The sequence below is a fragment of the Patella vulgata genome, chromosome 4 (assembly GCF_932274485.2).
Source record: "Patella vulgata chromosome 4, xgPatVulg1.2, whole genome shotgun sequence".
NCBI classification, from domain to species: Eukaryota; Metazoa; Mollusca; class Gastropoda; family Patellidae; genus Patella; species Patella vulgata.
This window is the reverse complement of record NC_065882.2, coordinates 71,078,440-71,097,557: the sequence shown is the minus strand read 5'-3', so window position 1 is coordinate 71,097,557 and position 19,118 is coordinate 71,078,440. Positions and strand designations below refer to the sequence as shown.

The window sequence follows — 19,118 nt, the reverse complement described above, 5'->3', positions numbered from 1 at the left end:
AACATTGTGTCTCAAAGTTGAGGAAATATTTACATGATATACAAACCAATACAATGAACACACTCCTGTACCAGATGAATATGATTTAAACTTTTGACTTGTAAAAAAGGACTATTGTTTACTTTTGTATTATAAAGTGCTATTTATAGATGCAGTAAGTTTACATGTTGATGATACTAATGACAATATTGTCATTAATTCATAAAAGCCAATCATGTCCAGCCTTTGAATGGAGTTAAATTAAAACATACTACTACTGGTATGTTATAGCCATCTACAAACTTATTGAGGAATCTTACAATCTATATATATATATTTGAGACTGTCGTTTGTCTGTCTGTCTGTCTGTCTGTTCGGGGTTGGCGGCTACACCAGATCTGCCCCGAGTCTGAAATTTGGGGTATAGGGGTAACTCGGACCGGGGAGTAACATAGGCCAGGTGGCGTTAGTCTACCACTTCCGGTTTCGGAGTTATGACCCCCGAGCGAAATCTGTCTGTTCGGGGTTGGCGGCTACATCTGCCCCGAGTCTGAAATTTGGGGTATAGGGGTAGCTCGGACCGGGGAGTTACATAGGCCAGGTGGCGTTAGTCTACCACTTCCAGTTTCGGAGTTATGACCCCCGAGCAAAGCGACGGTCTGTTCGGGGTTGGCAGCTACACTAGGTCTGCCCCGAGTCTGAAATTTGGGGTATAGGGGTACCTCGGATCGAGGAGTAACATAGGCCAGGTGGCGTTAGTCTACCACTTCTGGAGTTATGACCCCCGAGCGAAGTCTGTCTGTTCGGGGTTGGCGGCTACACTAGGTCTGACCCGAGTCTGAAATTTGGGGTATAGGGGTAGCTCAGACCGGGGAGTAACATAGGCCAGGTGGCATTAGTCTACCACTTCCGGTTTCGGAGTTATGACCCCCGAGCGAAGCCGGTCTATTCGGGTTGGCGGCTACACTAGGTCTGCCCCGAGTCTGAAATTTTAGGTATAGGGGTAGCTCGGACCGGGGAGTAGCATAGGCCAGGTGGCGTTAGTCTACCACTTCCGGTTTTGGAGTTATGACCCCCCCGAGCAAAGCCGGGTATCCTGCTAGTAATCCATATTCTCAAATACCTGCAAAATGTTTGAAAACTCCTAAATTAGTTTGTAATCAAAATAATGTCCACTTATAATATATGTACATTAAGTTATCGAGATTTAAACTGGGGGCTTAATAAATTCATGAAAATTTAAAGTAACGGAGCTTAAACTCTTAGAGTTTCTAAATAGATATGTATATTCAACAATTAGTATGATTTAAATGACGACGACAAATTATTCTGGGATCCATACACTTAAATTAATATGATTGTCAGTAGCAGATCTACAAGCTGTGAATACATGCAGATTAGTCTGAATTTCCCAAACTTTTAGGTACATTATCTCCCTTTACCACAGACAGATAGTGATGCATAAAATATGTAAATGAGCTTTTAATTTTGGGGGACTGGGTCTGAAATTTTTAATCGATTTCCTGGCATTTGAGTTCATTGATGGGAGCAAATTCTTATGAACGAGAGAATAATAAATGGGACAGAATCTCGAGACCTGCCTGTCAATTTTAGAATAGATACGTTTACAGCCTTTGAAAGCTTTTTTTTAGTTGCAAAACACACAAACAAATAAAAGCAACTTTACTAGCATAATGGAAGAACAGAAAATTTTGAAAATTTTAGTCAATATCCTGGCATTTGGGGTCATTACTAGGAGCAAATTCTTGTGAACAAGAAGATCAGAAATGATGCATAATGATGACATAATGGAATTGAACACCATCTATTGGCAAGAAAATATAATATGTTACTGAACTTTTAATTTATTGGGACTGGGCCTGGGCCTGAGGGAGAGCTGTCGCCATGGACCGCGGCTTAGTCTCACATGGGTGCTCATTTGATCTTATGTGTATGTGTGTGTAGGCCACCCCCCCCCCCCTGCCTTAAATCCGAGCCTGGCTGTAGTCCTGCCTATATAGAGCATAAATCTTCTGTATTCAATCATACATTGACTTTTGTGCATTTGTCAACGACACAAAATAAAATATTGAAATTATGGTGAGCAGCTGTAAGGTGCTTAAAATAAATTCTCCTTGACTGAGATTCAGGAGCTTGATCGCGCTTGATCGAGCACTCTAAAAAAAAAACCCCAATAAAACCTTTATTGCAACTCTTTGCTTGAGCACTGTTTTTTTTTTCTTCCTGTATTGTGATAAAGTATAGTTATTTTTTAGATTTAATTTCTATATTTCTTACACCGGTATTGTGTGATTTTTTATAATCATGTGTATTCTTTTTTTATACAAGCGCCACAGAGCAACTTTACAAGCTGGATTTTCATTTTGGTACTGCTACATGTAGATAGTAGATACAAGCTGGATTTTAAAGCTGCTATACATTGTACAGTTCAATAAATTATTATAATCAAAATAATGATTAATAATGCACTTATTAATGATAACTTTTATAACAAATACCAGTAGCCTACACATTTAGTTCAGTTAATTGCTTATTATATTGTAAAACTTAACTACACGTATTCTTCTTATTGTAATAACTAAATTATTCTTATAAAAATTAGTCTATTTATTTGCAGGTTTGTTTTAACTTCTTGCTGGTATAAATGATGAAGGAAAAAACCAGGATGAATGAACACACTTTAATAGATGGCTTGACCCTGAAAATTCCCTTAATCATGACCACATTGCAGATGAGTCGATTATCAAAAAACAGGACTTGACTTTGACTTGTGTGCAAGTCTACCTGTTACTTTGGCTCTCACAAGGTCTTCATCATGACACAAATATTTAATAGAAAACAAGGAACCATACTTTACAACTGAAACCATTTGGCATTGTCGTTTAGGCCTATCAGATGGACTATCAAGACAGTGCAACTGCAACCAGAAGGCAGCGTCAGTGACAAGAAGTATTGAAGTAACAAAAAAAAAAAATGTTTGTTGACATTCAGATTCACTCGATCTTATTCTATTTACCAGCATATTTTCTTTTTAATTTACTACTTAAACACTCACCTTAAACGAAAATTATAATATAAATAGGATAGGTCCTATTAAAACCATATCTAGACTCGAAATATTGATTATTTGGCTAAGATCAACTTTTACACAATTTTAGCAGTCGCCATTTTCATTTTTAGGTTAGCCGAGACCGGAAATAGGTATTAGTAATCACGATTCGAGACCAAATATATTTTAATTTTAACTACCGAAACATCTGTTCTGTATTTTTAGAAAGGCAATTGCGTATTATTCCCTTATTATGTAATAATTCAGCCTTCTTATATCAAGGAAGCGTGAAGATGAGTCGGGTTCGGTCAAGGTCATTGCAAACCGGAAGTTGCATGTGTGTTTGTAAACAAACGTAAATTATGACAATTATGAACGTGTTGAGGAAACAGGTTTTACTTTCTATTCTTAGAAACAAACTATGTGACATTCGACCTGTTGAACGAATCTTCACGTACCAGAGACGATTATATTCCAAGAAGTCAAAGAAAAGTATGGCAAACATGGCGGAGTCGTCTGCTACACTGTTGAAGCCACAGATATTTGATTATTTATTAGTGTTAGATTTTGAAGCCACATGTGATAACCAAACTAAATTAACACCACAGGTACACCAATCTTATCATTATCAATTTTATACACCTACCTTACAGCATATATTGTTATCACACCTAACTATCCTAGTTACTATACTTGTAACGTTACAATTGATACAGTCTAAGACTCCTTACGCAAGTTCAAATAGGTTCAAATGCACAATTGTCAACACATATCATTACAGTTTGTATTGAAATAAGTAAGTCTATGACAAATAGTGAAGACTGGACCACTAAAATAGTTACCGAACAGTTTTTCTTTGAGGTTATGCGTTCTACATTTGCATAGCGATGTTTCTTGTAATGACGTATTACGCAAGCCGCCATGACACCGGCCAGTTGAAATTTTGCGTAGCAGTTGGGTTTCATCAAATCATATAATTATGCGGTTAAGGCTTCACCTTTATTTCAATGGGAATTGATTTTATTATATGTTAAGCTATGTGCAGTACTGTTTTGGGTCAGTTTATGTGTAAATTAAGGGAGCTATACATGTAGGTCAGTAACCTTTTGTAGTCATTTGACTAAAAAAACTTACGCAAAGGAACTCTGTAGGACGAACCACTACTGTGGCTGGAGTAAGGCGGAAGACATCAGTAGTTGAACCATTTCTACTAACTATCCATCTGCTAGTTCAGCTCTGAACGTAGGTCTCATTACACTTGCCCTGTATGTTCAGGAACCGGGCTATTGACTCCTTGTCAAAAAAATCTTACTGGGTAACTTTTTACTGCTAAATGGTCATTTTAGTGAGAAAATAAGATGTTGCTTACCTCGCTATACATGTAGTCAGTATGTGTGACACAGTATGCCATTAAAAATACGTCCCCTTCTGCTAAACATCTTGGCAGAAGTCATTGAAATCTAAATATAGGGTAACACACAAATATTTATATATCTCGGGCATATAGGAGGAAACGAAATTTAGGTAAGCAGGTGAATCAAAATTGGAATTTGTGAAAAAATTTGACTGTAATTGGGCTAGGCAAAACAATAAATGACTGAAGATTCTCAATTTTTCAAAGATTCCAATTGTTTTCCCCCCTGCTTACCTAAATTTCGTTTTGTCATATATGACCGAGTTGGGTAAATTTATGCGTTACCCTATATTTAGATTTCAGTGGCGTCAGCAAAGCTGTTTAGCAGAAGGGACGTATTTTTAACGGCATGTTGTTTCACACATACTAACTTGAGCGAGGTAATCAAAGTCTTTTTTTCTCACTAAAATGTTCCTTTTATTGTACAGGCATTTACAGGGACTGACACGCTACCGTTGAGCAGTAAAAGTTGCCCAGTAAGATTTACTGGGAACTGAAATTTTTTCAACAAGGAATCAATAGACTGGTTCCTGAATGTACAGGGCGAGTGTAATGAGACCTACGTTCAGAGCTGAACTATTCGTCTGCCAGCCCATGCTTTGCAGAGTACAGAGTATTTAGTAAATGTGCCCCTCACTAAAACAAAATCTTAAAAACTATTGCTAGTTATACATAGCAATATATATAATTATTTATATACACAGAATTTATATATTTAGTTTCATGTAACAGTGACTTCCCCATATAATACTAATAAATACCTTTTATTTTTTCATAGGAAATTATTGAGTTTCCAGTTTTAAAAGTAAATCCTGTGACATTGAATGTTGAATCCACATTTCATCGTTATGTGTGTCCTGAAGTCCACAAAGAGTTGACTCCCTTTTGTATAGAGGTACATGTATGAAACACCTATAAATACAGATAAAGGAAATCTTAATTTCTATAAGGAGAGTCCAACATAAAAGGTGTTATCCCCAAAACCTCTTGGATTAATATGTTATCATTTGCAATAAAGTCAAATATTGATTTTTTTTTAATATATGTTCATGCATTAACGGGTGAGGGAGTGGGAGTGGAATTGGATTTTAAATTGATATCAAATTTTGACTTCTCCACTATTTAGCCTATGTCCGCTGTAATAAACACAAAATAGTCTATTCAGTGAGACAAACATAAAAGGCTCTATCACATATTATGATATGCTATCCAACAATGAAAGTTAAAATTAATTCAAAATTGAATACCATATCAAATTAAAGGGCTTGGGGCAAACCCTGATAAATCGAATACCATATCAGCATAAAATCATAATTAATATTAACATGTTTTTTATTGTTTAGATATTTGATACAGGCACATTTATTTGCTGAAATTATGATATACTGTGTTGTTTCTTTCTCGCCAACAAACTTGAATTAGGCCTTTAAAAGAGTTGGTTATCATACCTGTCTTCCCTACCGTACAATCCTTTGATGCCTTTTCTTATCAAAAACTGTTTGCCCTGTTGTCAACACACACATCACTTACAAAGTCAGTTGCCTTATTTGTACAGTTCAGACGTGGGTGTGCCAATTGAAATTGAATTGATTTCAATTTGTTTGAGAGAAACAAAAAAAAAAGACTCTTGTATTTTGTAGCTGACTGGTATAATACAAGATATGGTGGATGGACAACCAAAGCTTCAAAAAGTTTTACAGGTAGTCTTTTATTTTGTAAACAAAGAAGAAAATAATATAGTTTTTAAATTATTTCTTTTAAAGGCTCAATACCCCTCTTGTTTTAACTGAATAATCTGTCCCAATCTTTATTCTGGTCAACAAATTGTACTATTTTACAATATTCCAATTAATTGGTGATACAAATTTCATCTTAACACACCTAATTTAAAAATTTGGGAAAATTCAACTAAATGATTTGAAAAGCCTAACGTAAACCTTTTCAAATGTGACTTGGATTTTAAAATATTTTCGAACCCTCTGGACAAGTAAAATAGGATGTAATGGATAATTTACACAACAGGTAGGACACTTAAACATCTAGTACTTAGAGTACTTAGAGTGTTATTGTCCCTCTAAAGGGATAATATTCCAGAATAAAAAGGAAATATAGATTTTCTTACAATGCATAATAAAAGTAGTCTTACCAAACAACATACACAGTGGTCCAAGATTACTGAAATTGATTAGGTCTTAATCTAAGTGTTGACCATCTAAAGTTCATATTAGTTTCTATTGGTTTTTTTTATTAATTTATATTAATATTTTGTGATTTCATTTAATGTGTCTCGTAAATATCACTATATATTTGGCACAATATAGCCCGGTTAGAGCTGACATGCCATTAAACAATATTCATTCATTCTATTAGTTTCATTGGGGCATCATTATTTTGTTACTGTATCAAACTCAATATAGATTCTAATCTAGCTTTTTTGTTTCAACTGTCTAAATTACTACCTACAGAACACTTTTCAGCCCTTTCTGTTTGTTAAATTTAAATATTTAGATAATAATTGGCCTGTTGTTGTTCATGTGGAATTGATTGCTGTTTTATATAAAAAACTAAACTTAAAACCTGAAAAAGGATTATAGATTATGATCAGTACCAAAACATGACATGGTACATCAAGAACATCAGTTATTATAATATAAGATAGTTTATGACATGATGACTTTGTATTCAGAATTTTTTAAAGAACAGATTTCAACTCACAATCACAGGTCTTTAAAGGAAAAGTTCATCCAGGCAGATTATTTTACTTATTGCTTAGTCAGAATAAATACACTATTAAAACTACTTATATTGTCCTGTCATATTTTCAGTTTTTATCATAGCTTGATAATGACTAGAGAAGCCTAGTCGAAACGTCGCTCAGTAAAAAGCAGTAATTGTATTCCATAGAATTGTGACCTGTATACTTTTATGTTGAAGAATTAAAAAAATATAAAATTTTATTGATCAAAAGACTTTATTAAATCTAAATACATTGGATGCTGCCATGTTCCCGTTCATCGATATTTCTCAACCAATCAAAATTAAGATTAATAGTTATGTCGTGAAATTGTTGACGTCATGAGTGCACTAGCTTCACAGATGTTATGCCTACATGTGCAGCTTTTGGGTGTTTAAATAAGGTCTGTAAACTTGGAATGTAACCTATTTTAAAATTGTTTATCTTCATAATTATATGTAATATTAAAGTTTTTCAGAATTTTATACATTAATTTATTTTCCAGAGAATTGCTTGATTTCATGAACCTTTCCTTTAAGGTATTACTAAATAAATTTTGAGAAAAACAAACTTAATTGCATTATTTTATAAAATCATTTTTATACGCCCACATTGAAATGTGGTCGTATATTGTCGTTGCCCCCGTCCGTCCGTCCATCGGTCCGGCGTCCACAAAGAGGCTAAAGTTAATATCTGATTGACTTTAAATTTATACACAGTGTTTAAGGTCTTGAGACGAAGAAGCCTATTGATTTTCAGCGATTTCCAATAATTACTGCCAGAGTTATGGTCCTTGATCACTTTGAAAAATCTTGTGGACGCTCTAGAGGCCAAAGTTAATATCCCATTGACCTTAAATTTATACACAGTGTTTGAGGTCATGAGACGAAGAAGCCTATTGATTTTCAACGATTTCCGATAATTACTGCCAGAGTTATGGCCCTTGATCACTTTGAAAATCTTGTGGATGCTCTAGAGGCCAAAGTTAATATCCGATTGACTTTCAATTTATACACAGTGTTTAAGGTCATGAGACGAAGAAGCCTATTGATTTTCAGCGATTTCCGATAATTACTGCCAGAGTTATGGCCCTTGATCACTTAAAAAAATCTTGTGGATGCTCTAGAGGCTAAAGTTAATATCCGATTGAGTTTAAATTTATACACAGATTCCTATTGATTTTCAACGATTTCCGATAATTACTGCCAAAGTTATGGCCCTTGATCACTTTGCAAAATCTTGTGATGCTCTAAAGGCTAAAGTTATCATCCGATTGACTTCAGATTGATACACAGAGTTTAAGATCTTGAGACGAACAAGTATATTGATTTTCAATGAATTTTTATGACTTGAACAGTTAAATCCATGATATTAAAAGCTTTGCATACAAAACGTTAGCATGGGGCAGAACTTTATAAAAACCAAACAAATTTTAATAGTTTTCTGATAATTACTTCGTGAGTTGTTGCTCTTAATCAGATTTTAGTGTATTATAAATGTTTAATTACCGAAAAAAGTAAAAATATGCGACAACCCTTGTTGACTGCCCGGACGATTTAGTTGCTGTGGGCGTATGTTTCGTTGCCTGGCAACCTATCTTTTATTTTATTATCAGGAATTTGATGATTGGATGAAACAAGAGGGTCTACTAAATGAAGGAGTGAAGTTTGCTTTTGTAACTTGTGGTGATTGGGATTTAAAACTAATGTAAGATTTATTATAGATGCTATAAAATGCTTAAAACCAATTGTTACTTTTCAGGGGGGGGGGGGGGGCACCAATGGGGCTGACAAAGTGTGCCTAGTCTTCCAATGTTAAAGAACCCATGGTTGTTGTAATTCGAAGTTACCTGGGCAGAAACCTGCTGCCCAGGCAAAATTCCTCCTTGCATTACGTATATGTCCATGGAAATGAACATTCCTGTTTGTTAGTCTCAGGGGGTTGGATGGCTGAACGGTTAGCACGTGCGCTGTATCATAAGGCCTGTCATTGAGTCAACTGGCGTGGTTTCAAATCCCCGGATGTAAGTGACAAGGAGTAGGGTCGCCTGTCCAACTTCGTGGGTTTTCTCCGGGTCCTCCCACTGCTAAAGACCTGTAAGCGCAAGCGAATTTTTGAAATAATAAAATTAAACCATGTTAATTCCGAAATGACCTAGTTTGTGTCATGTGGACGATAAACCCCCTCTCTCTCTCTCTCTCTTGTTAGTCTCAATATTAATGAATTATTGTGTGGGCAAGCTGGTAACCACTACTCTATTATTACAATATTATCTGTGTTTTTTCAGTTGCTTTAGTGACTTAACAATCTTGAACTACACTTACGGCTAAGATTTCAGCAAGTGTAGGAACAGATTTTCAGAATCCTTTTTTAAACAGAAAATACTAATATCTGAGACTGCACTTTAAGCTTTATATGCATGAAAGAGACCTGTCCCTTAAGCCTAACCAGAAGGAAAATGTATTTGAAATTGATAATTATAAGTCTCTAGAATAATAAAATGCTAGGAAGAAAATAAAAAAGCAACCAAAAAGGTTGCATAAGGATGATGATATATCTGTGAATTGACCTTTGTACAGTGTAGATGTGAATGCCCTTTAAACCAAAATTGCTTGAAATAATATATAAAATAACTGGAAAGTTAACACAATAGTTCCAATCTGGTTAAAACACAGATCCTATTTCGTCTCATTTTTATAGTTCAAAATTTCATTTTACTTGTCTTTACTACACTAGGATCTGGAAGAGTTGTTGTATAACCGATATTCCTATGGATGTGAGGGATTAGCCAATGAAACAGTCTGTTAGGGCGAATTTTTGGAAGAGTTGCATGGAACTGTGGATAACCCACTAGAAGCACCAAAGCTGATCGGTTAATCAAATGTCTAACGTCATAGGGTCAAAAGCCACTCGCTCGTATGACCTCTGACAGGATCCTGTTACAACTAGACAAATTTTTATGCAGGAGACTAGAGGTCATCCAAAGTATAAAAAAACAAAACGAAATATAGATCTGTATTTTAATCAGATTGCAATAGGTCCCACATATAACCATTTTCCGGTATAAGAAATAAATATATTGTACCCATTGAAATAAGCTTGTCTAGTAATCTAATGGGTGGCCTTTTGTCACAAATAAAGTTTCTAGTCACATCTAAATAGATTCTTTGTTTTGGTTAGTCTGTACATCTATTCTATTTGTTAATATGGGATGAGGTATACATATGTAGCAAACTATGAAAAATACAGTTACCTTTGTATTAGTTATTACAGTGTCGGGGACAAAAAATGTTTCTCTTTTGGAACTTTTGGTACAGAAATACCATGCATGGTTCTTTGAAATCCCACTAATGTAGATTACCGTTTAAACCACCATTTTACTGTTTAATGTATAAATAATTGTTTATCAGGTTACCTAAACAGTGTGACTATTTCCATATAAAGCCTGAAGATTATTTCAACCAATGGATCAATCTTAAAAGAGTAAGTTCCGAATCTTCTATTTTAATCACAACCGGTAACAACAACATTAACGACAACGAAAAACAAAGATTCATATATAAAACCTACAATGATTTTTTTTTTCAAAAGGGATAAATTGCTTTGGCCTTTTCAGAGTTTCACCCTTGGTTTACACGTACAAGGTATAAATTTTCAATCCAGTACCATTTAAATAAATCTGGAAAGCCTCCTCTTTCTTCTATATCAAAAGGCCCTGATTAAAGACCCGACTGAAGTCTTGGTAAACAAGCGTCCCTGCCAGGGGACCATTTTACGAAATTTTAACTAAGATAAAATCCAAATTTTAGTAATTTAATTGGATAATATTAGATTGATTTTAGAGCTTAGCCATTTAAAATTGAAGTATCTACTAAAATTTTGATTTTATCTTTTGTTAAGATTTCGAGAAACAGGACCCAGAACAATTTATTATAATTTAGTTACAGAAACGACATTCCTTGCTATACGTTAAACGAAACTGATCGGTCTGATGAAATAATATAATCTGGATTATTTTTGCCGCATATCTATGGTTAAAAAAAAAAACACCACTGTACGCGAATATAATTACAGTTTCAGGTAAAGGTGAATGTGATAGTGAATTTATATGAGATTAACAGTCGTAGGTATCTCTAACTATACCCAACAGGCTGGTCATTAAGAAACATCCTGTCTGTCAAAAATACCTTTCGATTTTCCGCGATTTGACTATACATTTACATTGCAGACTAAGTTAGATTACATCTAAAAAGTTGCTCATTTATGTTCTATAGATGGATGGCTTTATAATGCGGATAGTCGGTCCGTTAAGCTGGACTTCTCTTAGTATTGCACAGAAAGCCATTGCTGGTTTTGTATACGAATCTCAGAAAAGTAGGATGTTTAACCTCATTTAATTTCATTTTTAAAAGAATCTCCGTTTGTCCTACTTACAATGCCGATTGTTTGTTTTTGGTGCCTTTAGTCGTCGAATTTACTTCCTCGCATTTACAATTGTCGATCATGAACATAGATTGGAATACTGCTTAATGTTGGTCGCGAGTGGGGCATGGGCGGAATTTAATTGTCCTTTTTATATAACAATAATTGTGGATTATCAGTTTATGATTTGATTGCTATTGTTGTACAGAAACCATATTTATTATAATTACTATAAACGTGATATAAGGATAACTCATATTTTATCTTGTTTATATATTAGTCTTTTTCAGATGTGATGAGTGTATTTCCGCAGGGTATGATGCCCATGTTAAGTCAGTTAAAGTTAAAACACCAAGGACGACATCACAGTGGTATTGGTAGGTTCTTTAAATATTTCCTGTGGTTTATATATTAAAACAATTCCCTATTTGCTTGCTCGCTCCCATTGCCCATGTTGGTCAAAAGATTAACAAAAACAAGACGTTAAATCCTGTTTCATTTCTATTTGCTTGTTGAAGTTAATGAGCCTCCCATTCGCATTGGCGTACAAGCCAGGGGGTGGGGGGAGGGGCGCTGCCCCTAACTTTCGGGCAATCTGACTTTTCGCGGGTAAAGTGAAAACAAAAATTATTATTTCATCTAGTTGGCAAAATAAAGTGCCCGAAATCTAATAAAACACCAATTTTACTTTTCTTTTTATTAAATACCACGAATTTGTACTGAATTGACTATGGGTTAAAACATTTTGTCTGGAGTCGCTCTACTTTGTGCGACATTTTCGGGCATCGATTATTATTTGTGAATGCAGCTGCACCAATCTGATTGGATGGTTGGAATTCAGGTCAGCATTGAGTGGGATTTCGGTTACAAAACCATCAGACAACTTTGGAGTTGCTTAACTCACGGGATAGAATAGCAGAAAAATTTTCTGGAGGGCGAGGCCCGCAACGATTGGTTGTTTGTTTGTGATTCGGGTCAGCCACCTCAGGTAGGCTATATTGGACCACACTGTAGTTCCTGTATTCAAGGGCAGAAATGGCAGGAAAACGCGTTTACGGCAGTTAAATTTTCAAAATTTTCCCCCGATCACCCCCGCCTCAGTGAACTGTAAACGATTGATTGGTTGATATGAATTCGAGTCAGCCAGCTAGGCTTGTTAGACCACTTTGAAATTATTGTATTAACGGGCTTGAGTGGTAGGAAAACGCGTTTGCGGTTGTCAAATTTTCCGATTTTTTTTTCTTTTTTGGGGGGTGGGGTTTGTGGGGCCTGGGGTGGGGGGTGCATTTCGAGTTCTGCCCCCTAACAGCCATCGAGCCTGTACGCCTGTGCCCGTTCGTTCATGGTTAATATTGTTAAGAAAACCTAATTTTCAGCAGTGGCGAACCTAAGATTTTGCTATTTAATGATGGGGGGATCACGGTGGCTAAGTGGGTAAGGCGCTGGCTCGCTAGCCTGGAGGTCGGGTGTTCGTTCCCTGCATTGGCCGAGAAAGTTCATCCAGATTTTCCGGCGTGGTTCCCCCTTGTCAGTGATGCAGGACGGAGGGCCTGAAAAGGACAGCTGTCTAGTCATTCGGATGAGACGAAAAATCGAGGTCCCGTGTACACATTGGCGTGCACGTAAAAGATCCCTTGACAGTTGGAATTCGATATAAGAGTAGGCCGTAGTGCCGCTGTCCAGGCAAAATTACCCTCATAGCACACTGTATGGCGTATGCCCGTCTTCATTAGCCCAGTTCGGCGCAAAACAGTAGGACGTTAAACCTCATTTCATTTCATTTCTTTAATGATGGTGGGTTTCGGGGTTCGGCGCACAAAATTAATCTCTTACTTCTTGAAATTACCCTCATAGCACACTGTATGGCGTATGCCCGTCTTCATTAGCCCAGTTCGGCGCAAAACAGTAGGACGTTAAACCTCATTTCATTTCATTTCTTTAATGATGGTGGGGTTCGGCGCACAAAATTAATCTCTTACTTCTTGAATATCATTTTGATAAGCCCATATCTTATTTGGGGGTTGTCAGATCGAGAAATAACCTATTTTGTTTAAGTAAGAAATGAAACTATTTAGTTAAGAAATAATCCTTTTTATTACTCTGCCGAAATAAAAATTGAATGGAAAGGATTTTGCGCCATCACAAAATATGAGATAGAGAGAAAAATGAAGTTTAACGTCCACTCGACACAGACTAGGTCATTTCGGGACTAACTTATGGTTTAATTTTATTTCAATAATTCGCTTGCGAGTAGGGGTCTTTAGCAGTGGGAGGAAACCGAAGGACCCAGAGAAAACCCACGCGATTGGAAAATATGATATAACATGCAGTATCAGCCCCATTCGACAATTTGGTTCGACCCAAAGCAAAGAAACTACCGTTTGATGAAATATAACCAGCAATGGTATAGCCAGCAACAGCGAAATCACCTGCTATATACAATTCAGTGAAGATTGCAAACTGCAGATTGTCAAATATTTTTTGTTGGACGATTTTCAAGTTCTTTAATTTGTGACAGTTTTATACAATAGATATAATATTTGATGTTTTTTGTTTATTTTAGATGATTGTAAGAATATAGCTAATATTGTGATAGAATTGTTAAAAAGAGGCTATGTGTTTAAATATACTGGAAGATTACAACAAGCTGCACACTCTAGATAATCACATACTATTTTCTGGTGCTAAAAATGTCCGATTTAAATTATTTGGAATGTGAAATAAAAACTGTTGGAACATATTGTACAGACTAAGGTATAGCTTGATAAATTAACCATAATAATGATGCATTGTAAAGGTTAATAGTCACTGCCAGGAAATACCAAGGAATCTTCCCGGACAACAACCATTATAGTAATGGTCAATATCTTTACATTATATTATAACTGGATAAATGTACATGTGTTCCAAATTTTATAATTTCTATAATATCAGCTTTTTAAAGTCTTAAGTGCACGCAATCTATATATTAAAAACATTATTAATTAGACATTAATTAACTTATCCAGACCATAATCAACTCTTGATGTCAACGCTAGTCTGCGATATTTACTGGATTAGGATCCGATTTGCTGTTCAACTTTATTCCTGATTCAGATTAAATCATGAAGTGGATAATCGAGACTATGTTGTTTTTTTTATCGCACCGACTTTAGTAATGATGATCGAGGCTAGGCCGAAAATTCAATCACTAAATTCTCGGTTCATAGTGGATCAATTTGACTGAAAATTTCAGCAAATTCCCTTTACATTATCTAGTTTTTAACTATTATAGTGAGAACTGCCGGCCTTTATCTCCAATAATGTATCTTTAAGGTTGGAAAGGTGGCTACGCTTAAATGCACAATCTGAGCCTATGATGACCTCATAGCAAGCGGGGTCACCAAATTTCCAGTATCGGAGCTATATGTAACTAGGTCGTGTGATGTTCTATATTTAAACAATTTATACCCTTAGTTGTTTTATTTTGTTGATCAATTCGGTACTAAATCTGACAAATTCCATGCAATAGTCCAAGAACCCACCCCGTTAATCATTCGGACTATCTCTTGTACCAAGTGGTAGACAGGTCCAGGAGCCTATACTCATGATATTGGTATGGACTATATACGTTATTTTCTAGCAAGTATTTTGGTATTCCTCGAATTGGTGAACGAATAATTCCTGATCTCTAGTCTCTATAGACCCTGGTCTTATTTGACGTATTTTGTCTATAGCCTGTCGAGTTGTATAACCATATTCTTTTATTAAATAACAGGCCGCCATTGTTCCAGTCCTTCCTTTTCCATGAGCACAGTGTATAGCCACAGCCTGGAATAATAATAGAAACTTATTGCTGCGGCCTTACAAATTACTTGCTGAAAGAGACATCGATATAAACAGCTTTCTCAAATTGCACCAGTTGTTCCAATGTTTAGCAGCATATACCTTTCATTTTTTAAAACAAAAAATTTGCTACCGCGGTTTGATTGAACAGTGTCTGAAGATTTTCTTAAGGGACATTGCTTACAAAGAGCAGAGGTTATACATAACTCTGAAATGAGGTCAAATACTATTGATGGAGGTTGGCATTCGATTTCCAAACCATCATAAACGCCAAAACTACTTGGGGGGGTAGAGTGTGGGAGCTAAGCTAAGTTTCATCTCAGACTTAGTTTGTGCAAGTCTGAGATGACACTTGACCTAGCTCCAGAACAATTTATTACCTTTTTATTTCTTCTAGCCTTCTCCATCATTTGTAGAAAGACCTCAGCTTGTTGTAATGTAGGTGGTGTAAAGTCTACTATCTTTATACACGTCAGATGTAAATCTATGATATATCAAATAGTTATTCTTACAATTGATTCTGATTGACAGCATGGCAAACAAACAAATCAAAAGGTGTATGTACATTAACTTTACTATTCCAACAGTTATATTTTTGACCAATCAAGAATTTGTTCCGTATTAGGGGATCGCTGTGGCTAACTTGGTAAGATGCTGGCTCGCTAGCCTGGAGGTCGGGTGTTCGATCCCTGCATTGGTCGAGAAAGTTCATCCAGATTTTCCAGCGTGGTCTCCCCTGGTCAATGATGCAGGACGGATGGCCTGAGAAGGACAGCTGTCTAGTCGTTTGGATGGGACGAAAAACCGAGGTCCCGTGTACACATTGGTGTGCACGTAAAAGATCCTTTGACAGTTGAAATTCGAATTAAGAGTAGGCCATATTGCCGCTGTCCGGGCACAATTTCCCTCATAGCACACCATATGGCGTATGGCCGTCTTCATTAGCCCAGTAGGACGTTAAATTTCATTTCATTTCTGTTCGGTTTTATTTATCGCTTGTTGACAACACTTCATCTCTAAAAAATCTCTCTTCAATATCAGCAATATCAAAATAATTTGTTGAAATACAATCACACCAGATTGTCCAAATTTAAATGATCCTAAACAAATATTTGAAGTTTCATCTATACTGGACAGAAATTGTGGGCTCTAGAGGGTCCACAAAATGTGTCGGTACAATTAACATTTTGCGTAAAAAGGCAATGTCTGTTCTGTTTATTTGGTTCCTATAGAGCTATTAACATCTGAAGCGTTTTGGTCCTTAACAGTGGCAAGGCAGTGAATCTGGCGACTCGATAATCAAAACCCTTTATGAAGTTTATGACTGGTTGACTCCTAATCAGCCTATACCAATCAAAATCGGTGATGCAGAAAATTCGGAGAAATTTTTTCGAGGATTAATATTATCGAGACGCCCAATTTGCGGGCCGAAACGTTTTAACAAACTACAGAGCTACCAACCAAATCAACAGGACGAAATTAAGACAAGAATTTACAAATACCCTTTTCATATCCTTGTATATCTGGACGTCGTTCTGCTGTCAAGGAAACGAGATAACCAACATTATTGTTGACTAAATACTGCATATTTCCTGGGGTATCAGGAAAACCAAGGGCACATAACTCATCTTCAATCACCCAGGAGAAGTTAAAGGGAAATTCTCCAACTGAATCCCCCATCGCAACTATCCTGAAAACAGACTTTGGATTATATTTAATACTGTATTGGTATGGTTGATCCTGCAGCTTAATAAGAACAAGGATGATTTATTTAAATCGAACCTATATGTATGATTCCATTTGAAACTACAAATTCCCTTTAAATCCTGGGTTCATGAAAAGCATACACATCTCTTATCTATTGCCACATTGCCAATCATCCCTGTCAATAATCGGGATTTTCCGGCGTGGTTTACTCTTGTCAGTGGTGCAGGACGGAAAGTCTAACAAGGACAGCTGTCTAGTCTTTTGGATGGTCAGAAAAATGGGACCCCGTGTAAACACCGGCGTCCACGTAAGAGATCCCTTGGCAGTTGGAATTCGATATAAAAGTAGGCCATAGTGCCGTTGCCCGGGCTAAATTTCCACCATAGCACATTGAATGGCATATGCCCGTCTTCATTATCCCAATCGGAGCAGAACAGTAGGATTTTAAACCCCATTTCATTTCATTTCATTGCCAATCATATTTCCTCAATATTTATAACGGTGTAAAAATTTAAAACAATAAGTTGTCAAATACGTGAAACACTAATGTAAATAATGATGTTGTTTCATAGTAAAAGATGATTTTGTTCTTTGAGGGATCGCGATCAGTTGCTTAATTGTTTCTTGAATGGGGTCGCAACCCAAAAAAGGTTGGGAACCACTGCTTTAAATGATAACCCACCAGATTGTCTAGCGTTTCTAAGATTATTTTAATGTAAACACACACCTACATTTTTATGTAAACGAAATATAGATTCAACTGAATATACATGTATGTGAAAAAAACAAAACAAAGCACAGTTATATCGTCCAGGGTTTCTCGATTGTCTTGAAGGGACCTTATAAGGATGAGTTTCTTGCCTTGCGATTCCAATTCTTATACTCTTGGCCACTTTTCGAAGGATAACCGCATTTGCTGTAACACCAAGTCGAATAATTACGCGCATGCAAAGGCACCTATGCATTTGACTGAATAACGCCAAATTGCCTGAAATATCGCTGTTAAATGACTCAAACAATTGATTTTAGCTCGAAAATAACTTATTTTGCCCCAGCCCCCATCGCTCTACACCATCGCCTATAAATGGACAGCAGAATTTTGCTGGACTTGATAGCAATGCCCATTTCAAGATAAAAGAATAATAGTTTTTCCGTACCTTCATATAGTCCCCTGCACTTCCCTGCTCCGAATTCTACGACTGCTTCCGAAGGCTGTCGCCCTGAAAACTCCCTTAGAATAATAGTGATTAAATCAATGCCTTCCGGATGTCGACAATACAATGGTTAAAACAACCCAAACTTCACTTGTGACCCTTTGAATTTCTTTCCGATTAATGCTTCTGTTATGTCTGTCGTTAATGTCCTGTTATTTTTGAACATATCAGGAGGTTAATTAGCTGTGAAATTTTTAATGAAATGGAATAATACCCGCTTTATGCAAAGAAATACCGAACAGTGCCTTCAGTTGGCGGACAGTTTTTCTTACAGCTCAATTACTAGCATGGTCACTGTTAACAATACCTCCATTCGGGTATTATTTAGATATGTTAAGGAATGAATGAAGTGGACCATGTCGTTCATGTTGATCGAATATTGTAGTCTTCATTTCTATTGATTTACTCAAACATATTGTGTGTGAAATGAATATTTAATTCTGTTGTTCAACCAGGCATATCTTACTCCACATGTCACTATTAACTAAAAATAAATTAAGATCCCATATCACATTCATGCATATGTATGAGTATAGTCCAGTGTATCGAGATGATTATCCCTTGGAAATGGTTATTTCTTGAGAACCACCTGTTAAGATTTTGTTTCCTATTCCTTGGGGGTAAAATAATTTTAAAAACAACAATAATAAAATGATTGGTTGCTCTTCTCAAAAGGTTATAGTTCAACTTGTAAGTTTCCCTCTGTCATAATATGTATATTGTCACTCATAGTATTGTACAAGTGCGATTCTT

General features: G+C 36.1%; 3 protein-coding genes across 5 annotated transcripts in view; 1 reads left to right on the top strand and 2 right to left on the bottom strand.

Moving 5' to 3' along the window:
- The window catches only part of LOC126818309 (zinc finger FYVE domain-containing protein 9), a 32,054-nt gene extending 28,859 nt beyond the window's left edge, over nt 1–3,195 (bottom strand). For all 3 annotated transcript variants that reach the window (XM_050545642.2, XM_050545643.2, XM_050545644.2), the window contains exon 1: nt 3,056–3,195. The gene's annotated coding sequence lies outside the window, so the exon portion shown is untranslated. The remainder of the gene's footprint in view (nt 1–3,055) is intronic.
- Nucleotides 150–14,740, top strand: LOC126818047 (ERI1 exoribonuclease 3). The gene is made up of 8 exons (XM_056100297.1): nt 150–154; nt 4,093–4,105; nt 5,242–5,358; nt 6,104–6,163; nt 8,813–8,904; nt 10,608–10,680; nt 11,900–11,996; nt 14,183–14,740. Exons 1-8 carry the CDS (start codon nt 150–152, stop codon nt 14,281–14,283), a joined length of 558 nt encoding a protein of 185 aa, XP_055956272.1. The 3' UTR covers nt 14,284–14,740.
- A 46-nt stretch (nt 14,741–14,786) lies between these two features.
- LOC126818323 (dual specificity protein phosphatase 23) lies at nt 14,787–18,666 on the bottom strand. Its single transcript, XM_050545661.2, has 4 exons — nt 18,309–18,666; nt 16,947–17,134; nt 15,825–15,928; nt 14,787–15,429 (listed from the first exon to the last, which is right to left on the bottom strand). The coding sequence occupies exons 2-4, from the start codon at nt 17,122–17,124 to the stop codon at nt 15,238–15,240; spliced, it is 474 nt and encodes a 157-aa protein (XP_050401618.1). The 5' UTR covers nt 17,125–17,134; nt 18,309–18,666; the 3' UTR covers nt 14,787–15,237.
- Between the last annotated feature and the right edge of the window lie 452 nt (nt 18,667–19,118).

Coding starts and splice junctions, on each gene's coding strand:
- LOC126818323 (XM_050545661.2), bottom strand. CDS start 17,124: ATGGGGGATTCAGTTGGAGAATTTCCCTTTAACTTCTCCTGGGTGATT. Junction 15,929..16,946: donor TATACAAGGATATGAAAAGG/GTATTTGTAAAT, acceptor GATATATCATAG/ATTTACATCTGACGTGTATA. Junction 15,430..15,824: donor AGGCTAGAAGAAATAAAAAG/GTAATAAATTGT, acceptor TTATTATTCCAG/GCTGTGGCTATACACTGTGC.
- LOC126818047 (XM_056100297.1), top strand. Junction 5,359..6,103: donor TGACTCCCTTTTGTATAGAG/GTACATGTATGA, acceptor TGTATTTTGTAG/CTGACTGGTATAATACAAGA. Junction 10,681..11,899: donor AATGGATCAATCTTAAAAGA/GTAAGTTCCGAA, acceptor TTTATATATTAG/TCTTTTTCAGATGTGATGAG.